Raw genomic sequence first — 18,907 nt, forward strand, 5'->3', positions numbered from 1 at the left:
ACAGGGGAGATCACGAACAACCGTACTTACGTAGCCGCGGTAGAGGCCCAACCAACCCTGAAATAGAGGAAAGAATTCCGAAAGGACTGGCATACTGTGAAATAGAGACACTTTGCCCGTACTTTTAGACAATCATTCCGTATATCCACCCGTCCGTCTATTTATTACTAATAAAATCGCTCTAGTTATTTGTTCATCAAATCATCCAGCCATGCAAATTATGAAGAATCATTCCCCCCCCTCCCTCCATGATTCAAATAAACGGGATCGTTCAAGGCCGAATAAAATAGTAACAAATCCTACTTCATGCTGGACGTAGCTTTTGAAAATGGACCGCAGCGAGTCAAGGGGACGACTCTGCGCAGACTGTTTGACATTCTCGCAGGGCACCCAAAGCACCATGGAGGTCTATGGCAGAGAGAACACACCAAGTAAGGCAGGTAGGAGGGTCAAGCGGAGAATAAGTTAAAGGCATATACAATCTCAGCTATGGTGGTTCCAATCATGGAAGCGACCCACATTGGTGCACTACTCTTTATGGAGACGTCTTTGGAGACTTCGTAGGCGTAGAAGAAGACAGCGGCTGGAATGGAATAGAAAAGAGAATTCGAAAGAAGACTACTTAAAGGCGAGAAGCGAGAGATAATGAGGGATTCATTCAAATCAGACAGAGCTTCAAAGAATACATTTGTTTATTAAAACGCTTACAAGAGGGTCCAGAGCCCAAAAGCACAGTAGGTAGACCAGCAAAGAGCCGAAGCCGTCCACAGGGCGTAAAAATGCGACCAGAGGAAGACTGGAGACGGGTCTTGAGCGTGTCGACAGGGTAGAGAATGACATCGACAAGGAGTCCAGCGGTGCCGCCCGCGCAAAATTGTACCGCTCGGTCCACACTCCACAGACTGGATGTCTAAAATAGGGACAGATAAAACATAAAAACAATCGGTTCCACTTTGAATCTATGAAGGAATCCATCCGCCGTTTTTCCGTAAAAAAATGAGTTGTGAATACACCGCCTTAGGCAATTACAGATGGATGCAACTACAACGAGAAAAAATGTCTAATTGAGTTCTCTTAGATGAGTCTTAAGAAATTCTTTCTCACAAAAGCATTAGAGGAATTTGTGGAGCAATGAGTGGTGAGCAGGAAAACTGAACCGTTAGTTGCTACCTGATCTAGGGGTTAAACCCGACTTCCCTCCAATTCATGCAAGCATACTGCGTACACCGCATAAGCAACCGCTAACGCTAAAACTTCCCCAGATTGACGGTGCGCAATTGCTATTGAGAAGACAACCCAATTGTACTCCAGTTTTTTTTTTTCCCGAAGCCTTGGAGCAATACCAGTATTCAGTCAAAAGATGTGAAAGTCGCAACTTAGATGTGGTTGAAAATTGACTTTAATAAAGGAGGAACTGTTAGCATCAAGCCTATCCCACGAAGCTGATGGCTTGAAAATTCCTCGGGAAAAAAATTTAAGAAGTCGCACTGACCTGAATCCCAATCGCCGGATTGAAGTACACTTATTCCTTGCGGACATTACTTGCAGTTTAAAAAGTAATCATTCACGGATTTCGCGAACAAAAAAAATGACGCTGCCGCAATTTCAATACAAAAAACAATCACATCAACTGCGTTTCACATGAACTCAGCAAGTAGGCGACGGCCTCATGCCATTAGTGAGAAAGGGCGCATGTAAGAGGTAGTGATGAGGGCAGAGCGGTTTCGGGAGACGATACTACTGGTAACGGAATGAGTAGGGAACAAATAAACACCATAGAAAAAAGGGCACTAATAATGGCACCGCATGAGTAAAGGCGACAGAGTTTTCGAATGCACACTTGCGAGCTGATGCAAAAAAAGACTGAAAAAATAAACAATGGTTTATTCAAAAGCGGCCTAATCTGACACACGAAAAATTTTACCGAAAGTGTACAAAAGTAGAAGATCTAGAAAAGCTGCATGCAGGTCAGCGAACGGGCTGGCGGAGTTAAAACGGCATTGAGGGTTTGGAGAGGGGCGCCTATACATGATAAGAGAAATTTTAAAAAGAGTGACGGCATCTAGTCCGCATCGAAAGACTTCGTAGGTAGGTTGGCAAGCCACATGCGTTTGGAGATGTCGTAGAGACCGAGGAATACAGCACCACCGAAGGCCTTGATGTAAACACGGGGCACCAGACCAGCAAAAAGGCTTAAAAAGAGGGGGAAAATTGGTGTGATTTGAAGGGTGCAGCAACCAAACACTTAGCTGTTTTGTGGGCATTCATACAGCCAGCCATTAATATGCCTCTCCAGCTCACCATCCAACCTTCAATGCGTCCTACTCTCTGATCCTACATTCACACATCCACTCATATGTCTAACCAACTATCCACCCCCCCCCCACTCGTCTGGAGGTCAACCTTCTGACACCATAGTTTTCTAAGTGAAATAAATTTGCAATGGAAGATTGTCTATCCTTAACTCACGACGCCTGCAATCTCCAGAATGAACACATCTGCAAAATGCAGCTTGGAAAGCGTAAAACACAGTAATGTGATTTGCATTGGACGAATTATTATGAATGTCGAGGAAAAAAGGAGACTACAATTAATATCAGTTAATTCTGACACGAACTTTCACTAATCCAGTGCACCCAACCGTTGAAATGGGATGGAGAAGGGTTCAGTACAATACCTACTACGCAACTGGGATAATCGTGCAATCTTGCACATTCCAGGCAACAGCCTAAGATAGGGCGGAATTCCTGAACACAGAAAGCACGTTTTTACTCTGCGATGCTTCATGTTTGGAGTAGAAAAAGACTTCCAAAAGGCAACAACAAGGAAGTGCACCGGTGGTGGGAGACCTTGACAAGGCTAGTCCAATGCTCTCACCCCAAGAAGCATTGCAAAATGCAAGGAGGGCAATGTAAACAATCGTAAAGACCGAATTACCAATGTCTGACACTGCCAGTTAGAGGAATGTTTACACCCTCCCAAGATTCACCAGAAGCAAATCAAAATGTTTTAGGGAGGAGAGAAACGAAAAAAGGGTGAGAAATGTGATTTAACCCACCCAGAAATTCCGCCCTCCTGGTAGATTGTCCGCAAAGCGACCGTGACACTCCCCGAGGCCAGTGGAGTTCCCTTCTGAGAAGAAAAGTAAAGAATTACTTCAGGAAGCAGTCACCCGATCCCAAAAGAAATTGCTTAATTAGCAGAAATAAAAAACAAAGTAGAAATTTTACTCTGCAGAGCCAAATACCCCTAGGAGGCAGACATAATTTAACAAAGGAATTTGTAACTTAATATGAAACAATGTTTTTGATGACATAAGGTCAGTATGAGGTGTGAGGCGTCTAATACTACTGAAACGGATTTCAGCGGTCGATATTTACTCAAGATCTCAAGTTGACAAATTGATATTTGCATCAAATCCGCACCTTCCACGTGAAAAATCTCTGCCGTGAAAAGGAGACAGGTGGCTTTTCTGAAGGTGTTATCAATTAGAGAGGGTACGAATGGCTGGGCAATACAAAGTAGGACAGCCTGATAAGATCATCTGAAAATGAAGTTCCAAAGCTTTGATAAATTGGAGAGGAGATTGGCAATAAATCCAACAAAAATACTTCCACGGATCCTACCAGGTGACCAAGAGAAGTCATGTGCAATAACTTGATGTAACTTGTGGGAATGCAAAAGTGCACAGTAATGTTTGCGCACGGGCATTGTGAAGAAAAGATGGCTGCGTGATCATCTATCGGTACGATGCTCCGCACTAGCCTTCCTTAATTCTTTGAACCCATCCTCATACCATGTAGGAATCGTTTGGTTCTGACAAATACGACGCAGATGGGTCTGCTTTGCGAGCTGAGTAATTATACTTCAAATTTGCAGAGACCTCTTGCTGCGTTGGTGGTATAGCATCTGGCGAAGGTGCGGAGCACGACTGCAGGAAGCGCCGCCCAGAGGGTGGTAATGGATAACGTTCATGAAGGCCCTCTTCTCTTAACCATTATGAACTACGTATGGTGAAAGCCGCTAAGCAAATGGATCACAAGACTATCCAGTTATCCTACAAAACGTACCGCTTTAGAATGTTACCTGATTAACTTGAGGTGAAAGAAGTACCTTTTGCATTCCCATATCAACTAATTAATTGCCCCAAACGACTGACTCACCCCATTAAACCTCTATGACACTGCTTGATTAATAGAAGCCCATGTTGTGGGCTGGAAACACACAACCAGACCGCTCGAAACAGACCGTCAGGACTGGTGAATCAGTGACCACACAAGACATGAAATCCCGTTTCGCTGCAAGTCTACCAGTGGGAAGGTACGCATTCGCTTTAGGCGGGAGGAAGAGCAGCAATAGTGATAATGATGGCCATCACCTTGTCTTAGCAATTGCATTGGACAACCACATGACTCCATGCAAGAGACAGTCGAGTGAGCGGCAAATGTGGGATATGAACAGAGGTGGCTAAGATTAGGTTTCTAACTTTTAAAGACAAAACCGTTTATAAAAAATGGAATTCATGAGTTTAGTTCAAGGGAGGGAGTCCCTCGAGCTTATATGGCTGTCCACTGAGTGCTAGAAGAGACGGGATCCGGGGTAAATGTTAGCCAAATATTCAGAGAAATGGGAAAATGTCTTGTGAGAACTTGTTGATACATGAGCAAGGCGGGTCCTTTGAAATAAATGCATGATTAGACTAGCTGAAGCAGAGCTAGTTGTCCAGATGACTGCACGCACAGGCAAGTAAATTTTCTTCGCCATTGTGCACAACGATGATGGAAGATGGTTTGTAGATTAGGTATTGTTGCCAAAAAAAGTACCGTTAATTGACATTCCTCCATTTTACCAGCCACCTCTGCCATAAACACTTCCAGAAAAAGTGCAAGAAGCTTTGTGAGAGCTGAAGCTATCATCCTTACAACTCGACAAAAAGCGACTGTAAGTTTCATCCCCAGAAGTGAAGGTACAGAAGACCTGGACCATAGGCACATCATTTCAGTCGCGTATTTATTTATCACTTCGCATTTATAAGCAATACAAACAACTCCGGCATCTCGAATCACATCAGGTTGAAGTGAAACGTTATGATAAGAGATTGGGTTTGAAACGAGAGAGGAAGTTGTAGGGGACACAAACAGGACTATCACACCAACAGATGGAGACGTAACTTTTACAATAGCCTACAAGTCATTGCAGCAAGGTACATCTATCCATCCATTATTATGGGTCCTTCCAGCTGCTCACGAATAGGCCTTTATGATGGCAATATGATCCGATAAAAATCTTAGTGAATATCTTCGATGGAGATCAGCAACAGATAAAAAGGCATGGAAAAGGGGCCTTACCTCGGCTAGCATGATCCTCGTCTTGGCCACATCCATGGGGGTGGTGGAGGAGCCACCAATAGCACCGGCAATGGCTCCACACACTGCAAATTGTTTCTTTGATAGGCTAGTTGACTCAGTGGAACTGGGAAAGCACTCCTCCCCTACACTGAGGTCAAAAGAACTGGCGCCCAGTGTTTGTCGTCTGTTGTAATGCTCCATGCCGCGCTGAGACAAGGAAAAAAAAGCATGTTAACCATTGCCTACTTGTTAGTCGTATGAAGAGGAAGGTTGAAGTAGGGGATATAGACGAAGTGGGAACGAATATACGTATAAAAAAACAATCAGAAACATCAATCTAAGTGATCTATCCAACGTAAAGGTATGCGCTTGGACTGTTCAATTCTTCATGCACCAGAATCTCCATAAATAATTTGGCATTACAGTAGCCTTAGCCTAAGAGGCCATTCATAAATCTTGATAGACTTTGAAATCCGCGCATGCCGATACATTCATACATTAAATTCAATGCAGGATGTAAAAGGGTAAATCAGATAAGAGTGCGCAACGGGGAAAACGAAACAAAAGTGCGGATTGTGCGGTCCTACGCTAGAACATTCAACTGCTTTTCAGTTGAAGCAACCACAAAAATTGGTCGTAAAAGATCACTTCTAGAATTGACAATTGAGAGGTTACTAAGAGGCCTAGACATCAAACTCAAAGTGGACGAAAAATCAAACATATTTTTTTTCACAAGGCATGCGAACGACGTGAAAATTCGAAAATACATCAATACTTTCACATTTCCTTATTCTGTGTATTCGAGTACTTTTGGATGACAAAGCACAACTAGAACTTCAAGGGTCTCTCAATCTAAAAAAGAAGTGGATTCGTCTTCCTCATACCACATGTAAATGGGAATGTACAGGTCATGGCCGCCACTCTAAGTCCAAACGCGCAAAAATAAAAAAAGACGCCCATGTTTGCCGGGGAAATCAACATAATAAAGATTAGAGGTTATGAAAAGGCTTTACTCGTAAGGAACGCCTCTTCAGTAAGGTACACTCGGATCGTTGAACCTTGATTATGCAAATACAAAAATGAGGTAGTCACTACAAAAGAAGGCTTTACTACGGCCTTTGACGGCATTGCATGAACTAGTAGAAAATAACTGTTGCAGGAAGACATCCCTTATGCAAATGGGAATGTACAAGCATCATACATTATCCAACCGCTGATCTGGTAAATTAAAATATCTGCGGGTGAAAATGCCTAATTCTGCGATGGATTGGTACGTATGAACGAAACATATATGAAGGAAAATGAGGGCAGAAAATGTTTCTTAATAATCTTAAAGCCAACATATTCGTACTCAATTTTACCAAATAAAGTCACATAAGTCACTCTTGATTTAATTTACCCGGTAAGGCAAGCTCAACAGCTCCTTCTGTAAAAATGAATTTGAAGATAAACGAGACACAGGAAGTGCAGGGGAAAAAGTAACAAATGACAAATCACGATTAACGCAAGCTTAGGGGAGATTACAAAACTAAGTGACTAGTACTCGAATCAAAACGCTATTGATTCTCACCTTAAGAATTTCCCAAATGGGATACTGAATGAGGCAGAAGGGTAGACCACGAGACACCTGGCTCCAGTAACCACGATAGAGACCCCACCATCCCTACAAACATGAAAAAAGTGTAATCTCCATAATTTGGGTAATACAAAGAATCTAGGCCTTGCCTCTGATTTTAAGCTTTCTGATAAAACAATTCGGACATTCAGATGTGGTTGATTTTGTGTTCGTTGCTTGATTGTTTCAACAGGAGCCCGAACTATACAGGCAACCTAAAGTCAGAAAACCTTTAAACATAGAAACTTTACAATAAAAAGGACAGCATCCTAAGTAGTGAAGGAGACAAGTACCGCATCACCGGTGCAGGCGGAAAGCATGGAAGCCATCCACAGCGGAACACCCGAGGTCAGTGAAGCATGTTTTACCGTCTCATACGAGATAAAAAATAACGCAGCTAGATACGACAGATAAAAAAGCAATTAAAACACGAAGATTAGCGAGTACATCATCAATAACTTATTGTAAATTATACCTCCAGGGGCTGAGCCAAGAATAACGGCGGGGAGACCAGCAAATAGACACATTCTTCCTCCTATCGGCTTCACTACATGTGCGGCACTTTGGAGGCGTGTTTTTATGGTATCTATGGGATAAACTGCCATATCAACACAGAACCCAGCAGTGGCACCACTCAAAAGTGAAGCTAGATGGTCGCGATTGGCAAAGAATGCCGTACTCATGAGTTACAATCTAATTAATACAAAATGAAGAAAGAAATAGGTGAGAATGACAGCTATTCAATAGGCACCAGAAATTGCAGACAATTAACTGGATATGCAACATTGTCGAACGCCGAAAAGGCATCTTGTGAGCTAATTATCCTTGTACACCTTATGCTAAAGTAGCAAGTTCATCGAGAACAATATAGAGGAAGTATTTATGAAGCATTAAATGTGCAGCAACGCACGAGAGAGTGCGAGCCCACATTTACACACCAAATTTCGTAAAATCTGGATAACCAAGGTCATCTACCTTGTTCTCCAACTACTAATAGTTGAGTACCAGGTTAAAGATGGTTTCCGATTACTCGAAGAAAAATCCTGCCAAAAAATTGTAACTTATTGTGCAATTTGGATTTGCAGTGGCTAACTAGGTAGGATTTAATGAGCTAGGAGGCACGTCTGTCGCGATTCTAATATTTATTAACTAAATAAAAATTCAATAAGGCTTATTTATTATAGTGGTTTCAAAATGCCCTAAAGAAGACCCTTAGATTCCTGCTCCTGCACTTGGTTCTTGTAAATAAATATTTTAGCTCTCATGACATCATATATTACACCTATTTCTCAATATTGAGCGTTACTTGGAGTTTCCATTTTAGTCGTAACAAGCCATTGGCACGAGCGATCAAGTATTGCCAACGTTTAATCAAGTAGGGGAGCAACTGGCATGGTCCTGAATATCGCGCCGGAGAGCCGAGTTGCTATCCTCGGGACTGGAGTGTCAATGTAGTTTATTCCAGACATCAAATGGCTCTATGTTTGGAAACAAGTTTAAACGGTACTGGAATCAAAACCCAATTTTCACATTTGTTTGTCTCTCTAGCAGCAGCTTTGACAGCATGTACAAGTGGATAAAAATAGAATGTAATCCAATCTTATCCATTTATTTCCTTTAACATTTTGAAGTATAGAAAAACGCATATGTACAAATAATGTAAATTCCAATATCCGGAACCTTACTGGTGGTAACAGTTTCAAAGGGACATGTCTTGACATTCATTCTCCATCTACAAATTCAAGCCAAATTTTGTCTTGATCCACGTCCAATTGAGCTAATTTTAAGTAACGCTTGAAGACTACACAGGTGTTCATAGATAACCCTGTCAAGCTTGAAAGCTACACTATGGACTCCGTATTTACCTTAATCAAGCACACCACCATCTTTGGAGGAGACCGAAGATCCTGTCGAAGGTTGTGACGATGCAAAAATTTGCATCAGCATCTCGTGTCTCTGCCGCCTGACCGCTTTTCTCATATTCGCCCTATGTCGCGTCCCACCAATCGTCCTTGTCGTTCCCGCCTTACTTGGCATTGGTTTTACCGGTGTGCATCCTTCTGCATTCTCAGCTGGCAATTCCGCTACTGTTTCATCCGCCCATGAGTCCATGTGACCCATCTGATTACATTTACCATTGCATTGGCACGTTCTAGCAGAATTTGATCCAATTCGATTAACTAACCTGGAGAGTAAATCTTCCTCCTCCACGCCACATTCATTGGATTCCACATCGCCGATTTCAGGACTCTTTGAGGGCAGCTCTGTTCCATTCTCATAGTCCACTATAACAAAGTTCTTGGAACTCACTTCCTCCGTATCTTTGACACTCTCCTGCCAGCAGAAGTCTCGTTTCTCGACAGTTCGTTTCTTAGGCACTGGTGGCGTTGATACTCTAACGCTTCTGTGCACCATCTTCAAGTCTTCATCACTCCAACCCTCTCCCCGTGCGGCGGCTGCCAACATTAAACAGATGCATGCCTCTGCCACCGCCATGCTGCTCTTCGCTGCATCAAGTTTTCTACTCAGTCGTCCTGAGTCCCAGTAGTAGTAGACAGTTGGAAAGTGCTCTGAATAAGTTTCTCCTTCTTGTTCCCGCAAATCTGAAATACTGAGCGATTTTAAACTCTCCTGCTGGGCTTCTGAAGCCCTTGAATCCACCCTCTGTGTCAGAGGTGAGGGTCCACACAGAATCAGCATGAGGGACACACGATTACTCGACACTCGAATCCAAATATCCCCATTTGCGGGTTTCTGAGATGGTAAAACTGAAGTCCATTTACCCGGTGAGTTGGAGGCTGTGGTGTTGGAGGAGGAAGATCTGGCTGGCGGCTTAATCAGATTACTCCAAACAAGTTCATGGTCGTCTGAAGAGGAAGGTGCTGACGTGCAGCTGCATCTACAACCGCCGCACCATTTGGAACGACGAGGTCTGGGGGAGGGATTGTGGAGACCGGGAAAAGTAAGACGGACAAAGAGGTCCCGAGCTTTATTGTTCATCCTCGCGGTCTCAACCTTTGTCGGGTAGTCAAAATGAATCCTGTAGGGAGACATGTGTGAGAGCTTGTTTAAATGGAGCGCCTCTAAAAGAATATTGATTGAATTGGTGGCGGTCAAGGTCATCCTTCCATTGGCTGGTCGGTCACGTGGGGTGAATGTAAGACTTGCGTAACCAATGGGCATTGGGGCGACAAGCCATTTGTGACGGAAGTTGAGTTGGTTAAGTAGCACGGTGTCTAAATGTTATATTTTAGCCGCACTTTATGAAACTTCCTCTAGAAAGACGTGTTCAAGCATTTGCAACCGCTTTTTTCCTGATTAATGAAGTATAGGAGGAGTAATGAGGCAGACGATTGGAAAAAACCGAAAAATGAGGGGAAATTTCTGGGCAGGTATATGGGGAAGGTGTGGCCGTGTTCACTCTTCCTTGGTCGGGTCTCCGTGTCACCTTTCTGTGCCGTCGGTGGAATTAACGTTCGCCTGAAGTAATACAGACACTGTATCCATTTGATTCAGAGGTGAAACTGGTTTTCATGAACAGTTCACCTCCTCCATAACATTTAAGGACAATGTTTTAAAGTGGATCCATGGTTCATCCCTACGTAACATTCTGCATACAGTTTAGCTAAATACAGCAGGATAAGGCCTTGGACTAGGTGAATGGAAGTCACGGAAGTCGCTGTAACAGAAGAGCAAATTATTAACAAGAAAGTGGAAGTAGAAAGCTACCTTGGCTTTCTTTTTTGAAATAAAGATGCTTTCTAGGGTCTAAGCGTCTTCGCTGCTTGTTTGAGGGGTTCCAGCACCTCTGAGGCCGGATCCAACTCTACCTTAAATGATGATTTTGCCCCCAGCAATACCATGGAAGGGTAGAGATGACTAGCGCAATTTTTGCCACCTCTCTTTTGCTACACTTCCAACCCAAACAGACATTCTACCCAACCTTCTCTCCTTCTTACTAAGAATACGTAGAATCTAGAAGTTTCCGTTTCCGCACTTGGTTAATTTTTCTCGAAACGGGCTAGAAACTCTTAAAACCCCCAGTTTGTCTTATTATATGCCAAGGGATGTGCTAGAACGAGGACGGCCTGCGCTTCTAGCATTCAGTCATCAGTCAAGTCTGCTCTCGAGCCCCTCCACTCCTTTCCTATCAGATGCCTTAGCCTTACACATTGAGGTAGGATCTGAGGGGTCGTAACAGCCCCTGCCATCTCCTCTTATGATACCCTACTCGGAAGGGACATTTCCAATTCATCGGCTCAATCACATCTCCAGTGTCAACATTTCTTCCTGTTTTTGCCTACATTGTAGCCCATCATCCACTGACTAGTTGCTGAAGACGGATGAAATCCGTAAGTTCCAAATAAGCTTTATTAGCAACGCGGAGAAAAGACAGGGTTCCGATAACACGGGCTGTATCACTCTCACACTTCCTCGTAAGTTGTTGCAATTTGTACGACTAGGACTTCCTTCAAGTGAGAAATAAAGAAACTCTAGTTGGAGTCTTCCCTCTACATCTTCGAGCTGGAGTTTGTGGAATAGACGGGGAGGTGAATAACAGCTTCAACTGCTGTTCAACCTTCAGCGGGTGAACTACACCATCTGCAGTCCACCATACAAATGCACATGCACATACACAATAAACAGAATCGCTCATTAAAAAGTTATTTAATCCAACCAACTGCAAAATTTTACGAACCCACAGTCATCACATTCGTAGAAGACGGAGGGAAACAGATGAAGAATGTGTGTGTTAAAAAGTAGGGAGCGAATGAGGGTAGAGAGAGAGAAGGCTCATTTCTTTTCGTTGGTAACTTTGCTGACATCTTTACGACAACGATTGAGAGGTTGCTGGTGGATGAAACCTCTACCCCTGCCATTACTTTTTCCGATGATAATATCGAGGACTCGACCCCATTCCTCCTTGTCCATGGCTTCGACACGTGCCTGTAGTGCACAAAACTCCGCCTTTCCCACTTGGTCTCGCACACCCACACAGTAGTGGCAGCGTTCACCATCACTACCGACACCACCACACTTTATTCCCCTTTCCGTAGTGGTGGCAGTGGCAGCATCCACTACCTTGCGGAGATCCGTGCAACTAGTTGCTCTCTCGATGCTCCTAGGATTCTCTGCCTTTTGTTTACTCCCCTCACTCTCGTCCACAGCCTTTTCTTCCACCAATGTGTCGGAGTGCTGTACCTCTAAAAGATTAACTTCAAAAAGCCTAAATACGACAAAATTGGCGACTTCAGAAATTGGGCAGCTATACTTGATCCATTACACTTCTATTCTTCTTTGGTAGATTAATGAAAAGACTGCTTTACGAGGAAGTAATCATTTATTGTGTAATTGTTCAGTGGATATCTCTACTTGAATTGTCAAGAAACATGCCCTGCTTCGAACATGACTTAACAAATGGGACTCCACCTGAATTCTATGCCCAAATGGGATCTAAAATAGGGCAAGTGATAGGTTTGATTAGCAATTTATTCATAGCTGCATTACCAGTTTTAAGCTATAAGATAGGTAGAAAACTAAAGTTTTACTTCAGACCAAAGGACTGCTTTGTTCGAATTAACTGCCGGTTGTAAGCGAAATTATGTTCTTGTCGACAATTTGCCTAAATCACAACCATAAAATACTTTTTACTTTCAAATCCAGTTTGCATATCCTTTGAAGATGGAGAATTACGGAAAATTAGCTTGTCTGCAAACGATTAACATTTTGAAAAATAAGCAGAATATGAGCAGGAAAATCATGAAACCCCTGAAGTAAATACAGTGATAGCTCTACTTGGATTTCAAAAATGAATACGAATCATCAGCTTGCATTTTTACAAATCTGCGTTTAAAATTTTTCCATTAATTTGCCCGGAAGGACGTAAATGCGATTAATTGCTCAACAAAACTAATAAAGCAAGCAAATTCATTTAACTGAAGAGAATTGCGTGATTTCCAAAATGAATAAACTCTTTGTGAAGTTGCTAACCCACTCTGAAGGATAGTACTCGGGGTTTTGAAAGAAAAACACCTCCCTTGAAGCACCCAGAAGTGTTAAATCAGTAAACTAGACAAAAGTTTACTTAGTGTAAAATGATTCAAAACTCCTAAAGAACAACTAATACCTGAACAGCACTTATGATGTGCAATTTAGTTGATCGACCCCCTATTTCATTCTAATTCTGCGTCCTTATTTGCAAAACAGACAATCTGGAAATAAACGTTGGGTAGGATCTGAGATACCAAGGGCTGGGCAAAATGTTTTAAGAGTCGCAATCCCATTTCTTCCGAAACAAGTTATAAGACGAAGTGTCTGCATCAATTTATCAGGTAAAATGTACTATAAATACTCGTTGCAGATAATGGCTTTAATAGTAGCCACTGTACAGGCTTCTTCGGTCACTTCATAGACATACAGACTCAATGCCAGTGGTAATTAAGCGATCCCGGTTGAGTGATAAAAGTGGTTATTTCCTTTGCCCCAACTGGTTCACATCTCATTTATAAAAAAACCGAAGTACAGTAGGATCGGAATGAACAATGACCCCTATTCTAAGTGTGACCGGCCAGCATTATCCTATTCTTAAGCGCAACAAACGAGCCAAATCATAGCCATGTCAAGGTCAAAAACATTGGTACTGCTTTAGCATAAGAAATCAGGAATGAAATGCATAGATTCTTAGAGTAGTTCCTAACGAGCTATCCTTCGCAAGCTAAATTGAGAGGTTTTTGGACAACAAATATTCACAATACAAGACTTACTAGATGCAAAAAAATGAAGTACAAAATCACATATTTTAAGCCTATAAAAACGGCCTTGAATGAATACCCATTGTTTTGAGGGAACCTACCTTGAGAATCTCCATCCATATCGGTCTTAAGTGAGACTGTCTCCCCCGAAGTCCCATTTTGAACTACGTCATTTAAATCAGGTCGTTCCAATGGATGAGTTTCGGTATCTATAAACGACGAGCGTTCACTGGTAACTTTATTATTTTCCGTCAACTTCGGTATAAGGTCTTTTTCCTCCCTGTCGATTTTACTCTCTGATTCCATCCTCCCTTCTTCCCCTTCCGCCTGCCTTTCTTCAGCAGTCAGTGATACGAAGGCTGCGTTATTTTTACAAGGATTTACATCACCCCCTAGACAATATTTTCGATTGCATTCCTGATTGGAAGTTGCCAAAAAAGGGGTGTCTTCAGAATTTGATTCATGCTTTACTTGAACATTAGAAGCTACTTTCGAGCCCATTTCTGCCTCCTCGTTTTGGAAGACTTTCTGAAGCCCCTTTACATCCTCCTCTGTCCACAACTCTCCACTACACGCCAGACGAAGGAAGACGTGGTCATGCTTAACAAGGATTTCGCTCCTGCGAGGGTTTAAAGCTCTGTTCAGCTGACCTGAATCCCAATAGTAATAACGGGTGACCGGAGGACCTTGTAGAACAGAGGTCTTTGGGTCTACCCGCATCACATCCTTTTCCTGTTTCGGAGGAATCATCATTATACTAACTCGTCGCCTGAATATTCGAAGCCACATCTCACCGTTGACATGTTTCATTCCCGGCTGTATGGGAACCCATTCACCAGAACGCATGACTGTTGAAGGCGTCTTCTCGTCGACCAACTTCATCCATGTGGATTCGTGAGTGGGAACGTGACTTTTGGACGAAATGAAACAGGAAAACAGACGACTTTTTCCACGCGCATTTTGTGGAGTTAGTGATGATGGCGAATTCCCAATGCCCGGAAAATGCAATTGAACCAGGAGGAAATCACTATTGTGGACCAGCTCCACATTAATATCCTTGGGTGGCGCGAAGTGGACGCAATCAAGAGACATTTGAGGAGCGTGCACACGTGGCTGCGGGTTCGACAGTATGCCTCGAGGCATCGATTTGCAGGAACCTGATTCAAAACCCCACCAAGACACGTGGAGTAGGCTGGCACAAGCAACTCGCTGACTACCTTCCAACACACTAAAAGCAAGCAGTATTTTGTTCACAAATTTTGAAAAGCACAAAGAACATCAACTGATCACTAGGGGAGAGGCAAAACGCAAGTCAAAAAATTGTTCTAAGCGCTCCCCATATTTTGCAGATCTCGATAGCTTTCCTACCCGCCAAATTATCATCAGAAGTTGTTTTCGGGGGTAGTTTTATTCCTCCAGGTGGAGGGAAAGATGGGCTTCATAAAATCCAATAGCTTGTCTTTCAAACAAAGACCAAACAATTCAAAAAAGAGAAATGCCTTATTAATAAAGAATAATACATTTAAAATTGAACTTTTCGATGCTTTGCAGCCGGAGCATAGACAAACATCCGACAACACGAGGGACAACGGAAGAGCTATTCGTTTTAGCAAAAGCATAATTTTTTCTCTAGCGTCTTGAAAAATAAATTTTCGTGTTTTGAGTTTAGCACGGTAACCGGGTGAATCCGTGGTGCAAGCACAAATTTAATTTGTACGCTTGGCAACAGAGGTTCAATAAAAGGAGGAAAGAGTTTATGTGAAAAGATTTCATCTGCCTTACGCCAACCGATTTCATTCAAATATTCTTTTCCGACTTTAAAACTTTAAAATAATCATTAATAAATGTTCCCCTAACCCAATAATACTGGTCCGATCCGACAAATATTATTTTTTAAATCCATGGCCTGTTGCTATGTACGCGAGTACTAAAGCACTCCTACTCACTAATTTATCCATTTTAAAGTTGTCAATCCCAAAATAACCCATTTTGTTTAATAAACGATGCCCTTTTCGGTAAAGAATTCCTTGCATCCTCTGGTAACTGGTTTAATTTGGCGTATGCGATTCAAGTTTGCACCCTTTTTGAGTTAAGCCTCAATCTCGAAGTCGCTAAAGTTCCTCACCACATTTGCACATGATTTGGGGAGGGTGGGCAGGGGAAACATGTGACAGCGGGACCCACCCTCGGCGGCAAGGCTCTAGTGGTGGCTAACTTAGAGGTAGATACGTCACCTTCACGAAGACCATTCGCCATATCAGTGAAGAACCACGCGCCGCTTCTGACGGAGGTATTTCGATACTAGTGTGTCAAGAAAAATTCAGTTTGCTTTTTCCTCCATCAACTGGGGAAGACGTAGTGAAAGCTGTCGACACATGGCTGATGGAATGACTTGCGGTAAGCTTTGCGCTGCAAAGTGTGGAGAAAAATCCCCCTATCGGTTAGTCTCTACATCTTCCATAGGACCGCACTCTTTGTAAGTGTCATTGACTGTCGTTGACGCTGTTCACCTGCTGAAGACCATGTAGTCATTACGCCTGAGGTTCATCCGTTTACGCAACGTGAAGAACACTGAGAAGCATCCAGAACTGCCAGAATTAGTGAGTGGTAGGAAAGTTTCTCTCTGCAAGACCTCGTGAGGCCTCAAAACCCAGACCTCAGTGGGAGTGTCACCCCCATTCTACACCTCCAAGCGATGAGCATCACCTGCTCCCCACGCCGGCATTGAGCAATCATGACTGGTTACGAACTAACGTTGAAATAAACGTGGGATAGAAAGAGAAGACGACTAGACCTGGATTATTTAAGCCTAAAGACAAAACTCCACAGAAGATTTATCAGCACGGTAGAGCTTTTTTGGGAAATCCAATTACTTACACGACCAGCGACTTTGAGAACTGTCAGAATGAATATGAGATGTTTGGTGGCGAGCCCTTCCGCGCTTGCGCATTTCGGAGTGGTGAAAGTTTAACCGCGTCGGTGCAATTTGGACATGCCATTACGGAAAATGTTGGCGGATGAAACTGGAACTCCCAACACACCGGCCTTGCGACACCGCCGTCTTCGATTTTGACACTGATACATCCTGACACAGGTGCAGCATAACGATGGAGCCAGGTTCCAATCGTGGAGGACTTTCAACTCCTCTCTCGTCCCGGTACCCACATTTCAGCACTTGAGGTAGAACCTAGGCAATTCCGAAAGCCCACATTTGTGGATGCTGGTTAATTAATAAATCCAACGGCAAAGCTCTACCTCTTGAGGGTAGAAAACGGGTAATAAGACTCGCCCCTCAACATTTGATGCACTTTATTGGCATAAACAAGAATTTGGAAGGAAAAGGGTGAGGAGGAGGGGGAGAGGGGGGAATAGGGCGCCCAACGGGTAGATTGCTCGTAAGAGCGTGCACACCACTGCAACAAACGGTTTCCCCAGTGGCTGATTGGACAGAACTTACTGGAGAACAACGCCCACCTAGTTTGGGGAAAAACGGAGAATGTGAGCTGAAGATTAACAAGGTGATTAAAAGACGTAATCCCAAATTTTTTTGCCATTTATAACACTGCCTCATCCACAGCCATCAAAGCTGCCATCAGTACTTTATCAAGTACGTCTCATTCATGCTTAGGGACACCTGGAAGGGCTACAGGGGGTCTACGCCTTCTTTTCAGAGCAAAAAAAGGAATCACCTCCTCAGGCTTGAGTACCGGACAGCGCCAGTTGTAGAGATAGTAGTGCAAATTGCCGTCTCCAATGCCAAATTTGAGGTCTTCAAAGAAACTTGCATTGTCCAGCAAATCCAAAGCATTGAATACGTCATAGCCGAGCTGAAAAGAAAAAAACACGATTTGCTAGCGAGAGGCTAGGCAGGAGAGACAACTTGTACACAAGCATTCCCGGAAGACCGGCCAGATGGAGCCCGTTAAATTCACTGCGCTACTAGCGTCACGCGCGTGTGACGCGCCCATCATGACCTGTGCGCGGTGCACGTCACAAATAGTTGACGCGTGTTACCCCTCTCAAACGGAATAAATGGGTTTCACACAAGAAACTAATGCAACAATAAAAATAATTTGTTTCATTTTTTGCAGTTTTTTTTTTCAATTTTGGTATAACTACTGCAATAGCTTGATTGCTTACGCGGATACCTAAGGCTCCGCCATTGTACGTCCGCTCGCCGACATGCCCTTGGGCCATGCCGCTAGACTCAGTAATACATCTTCCGCCATACTTCTATGACCTTTTTCCAAATTCAGACACGATTCAGAGTGCTACAGCTACAACAAGTGTCTGCAATATTTTTCAAAAAAATAAACCAACTTAATAGGGGATGGGCAAACTGGCACCCTTTCATTTTATATAACAGTCTAATTAATTGCTTTTGTCACGTGTGTGTGCCGCGTAGATTAAACAGGAACTGCTACGGCATCACACGTCTGTGCCAGCCCACGAAGCTGCCATCTTAACTTTCTTAAAGTAGCGATAACTGTGTCTTACGGAAAGTACAAACCATTGGAAGCTGAGGTGCCAGCCATACGTACGAATGAGGAGAAAATTAAATCCAACCCCCCAAAACAAAAAAAATGGACAATACTTTGGCCAGAACGGCGGTGTTGCCCGAAAATACCGTAACATATTAGGACGTCCGGATTACAACTTAAAGTATCACTTACAGATTTAAGGTAGGGATAAAAACGGGTCATAGAATAGGTCCTTTTTAGAGAGAATCGTAAAAAGAGGACAAAGTAAAGCTTGAGTGGAAAAAAACTACTTCAGAGAATGAACGAGGAAGGTTGGATGCAGCTCTACAGCTTAAATGACCAAAAGAAGTGGCATTTGCGAAACTTTTAGCAATTCAGTCACCAGACACCCGTGCATTTGCCTACTTGCAGCGGGAAGCCCAGTTTATTCCCTCAAGTATAACGGAGCTATGACTCGCTGACTACTAACGACAAGTGGAGAACAGCGTGCCTCAGTGATATGGTGGTCGAATTCACCTCGACCTACTTCGTGGAACACTGAAAGAGACTGATTATCGAGTGAGAAGCAGACAAATAATGGAGGTCTGGATTGGTCCATGGAACAGGGGGTACCGATTTACACCAAAACCGTTATAAGGTTTTACCAGCATGAAGCATACTACTAAGTGAAAGGCAGTAGGGAGTCGGCGCACAAGCAGTATGAAAACGGCC

At 43.2% G+C, this 18,907-nt stretch overlaps 2 protein-coding genes across 2 annotated transcripts in view; both read right to left on the bottom strand. All coding sequences in view use genetic code 11, as the record gives it.

Moving 5' to 3' along the window:
• Window positions 1–2,062: 2,062 nt before the first annotated feature.
• On the bottom strand, window positions 2,063–7,646 carry EGR_04494 (S-adenosylmethionine mitochondrial carrier protein; the record flags this gene model as incomplete). Its single annotated transcript, XM_024493743.1, has 7 exons — window positions 2,063–2,192; window positions 3,059–3,132; window positions 3,797–3,931; window positions 5,349–5,555; window positions 6,919–7,011; window positions 7,257–7,360; window positions 7,439–7,646. The coding sequence occupies 7 exons, from the start codon at window positions 7,644–7,646 to the stop codon at window positions 2,063–2,065; spliced, it is 951 nt and encodes a 316-aa protein (XP_024351857.1).
• Window positions 7,647–11,757: 4,111 nt separating this feature from the next.
• The window catches only part of EGR_04495 (Glycylpeptide N-tetradecanoyltransferase), a gene marked incomplete at both ends in the record, with an annotated part of 12,362 nt that continues 5,212 nt past the window's right edge, over window positions 11,758–18,907 (bottom strand). Inside the window, 5 exons of the mRNA XM_024493744.1 lie at window positions 11,758–12,167; window positions 13,817–14,828; window positions 15,900–15,996; window positions 16,757–16,902; window positions 17,405–17,542. Of these exons, the coding sequence (XP_024351858.1) occupies window positions 11,758–12,167; window positions 13,817–14,828; window positions 15,900–15,996; window positions 16,757–16,902; window positions 17,405–17,542 (1,803 nt within the window). The remainder of the gene's footprint in view (window positions 12,168–13,816; window positions 14,829–15,899; window positions 15,997–16,756; window positions 16,903–17,404; window positions 17,543–18,907) is intronic.

This window comes from Echinococcus granulosus (genome assembly GCF_000524195.1).
Source record: "Echinococcus granulosus chromosome Unknown EG_S00028, whole genome shotgun sequence".
Classification (NCBI taxonomy): domain Eukaryota; kingdom Metazoa; phylum Platyhelminthes; class Cestoda; order Cyclophyllidea; family Taeniidae; genus Echinococcus; species Echinococcus granulosus.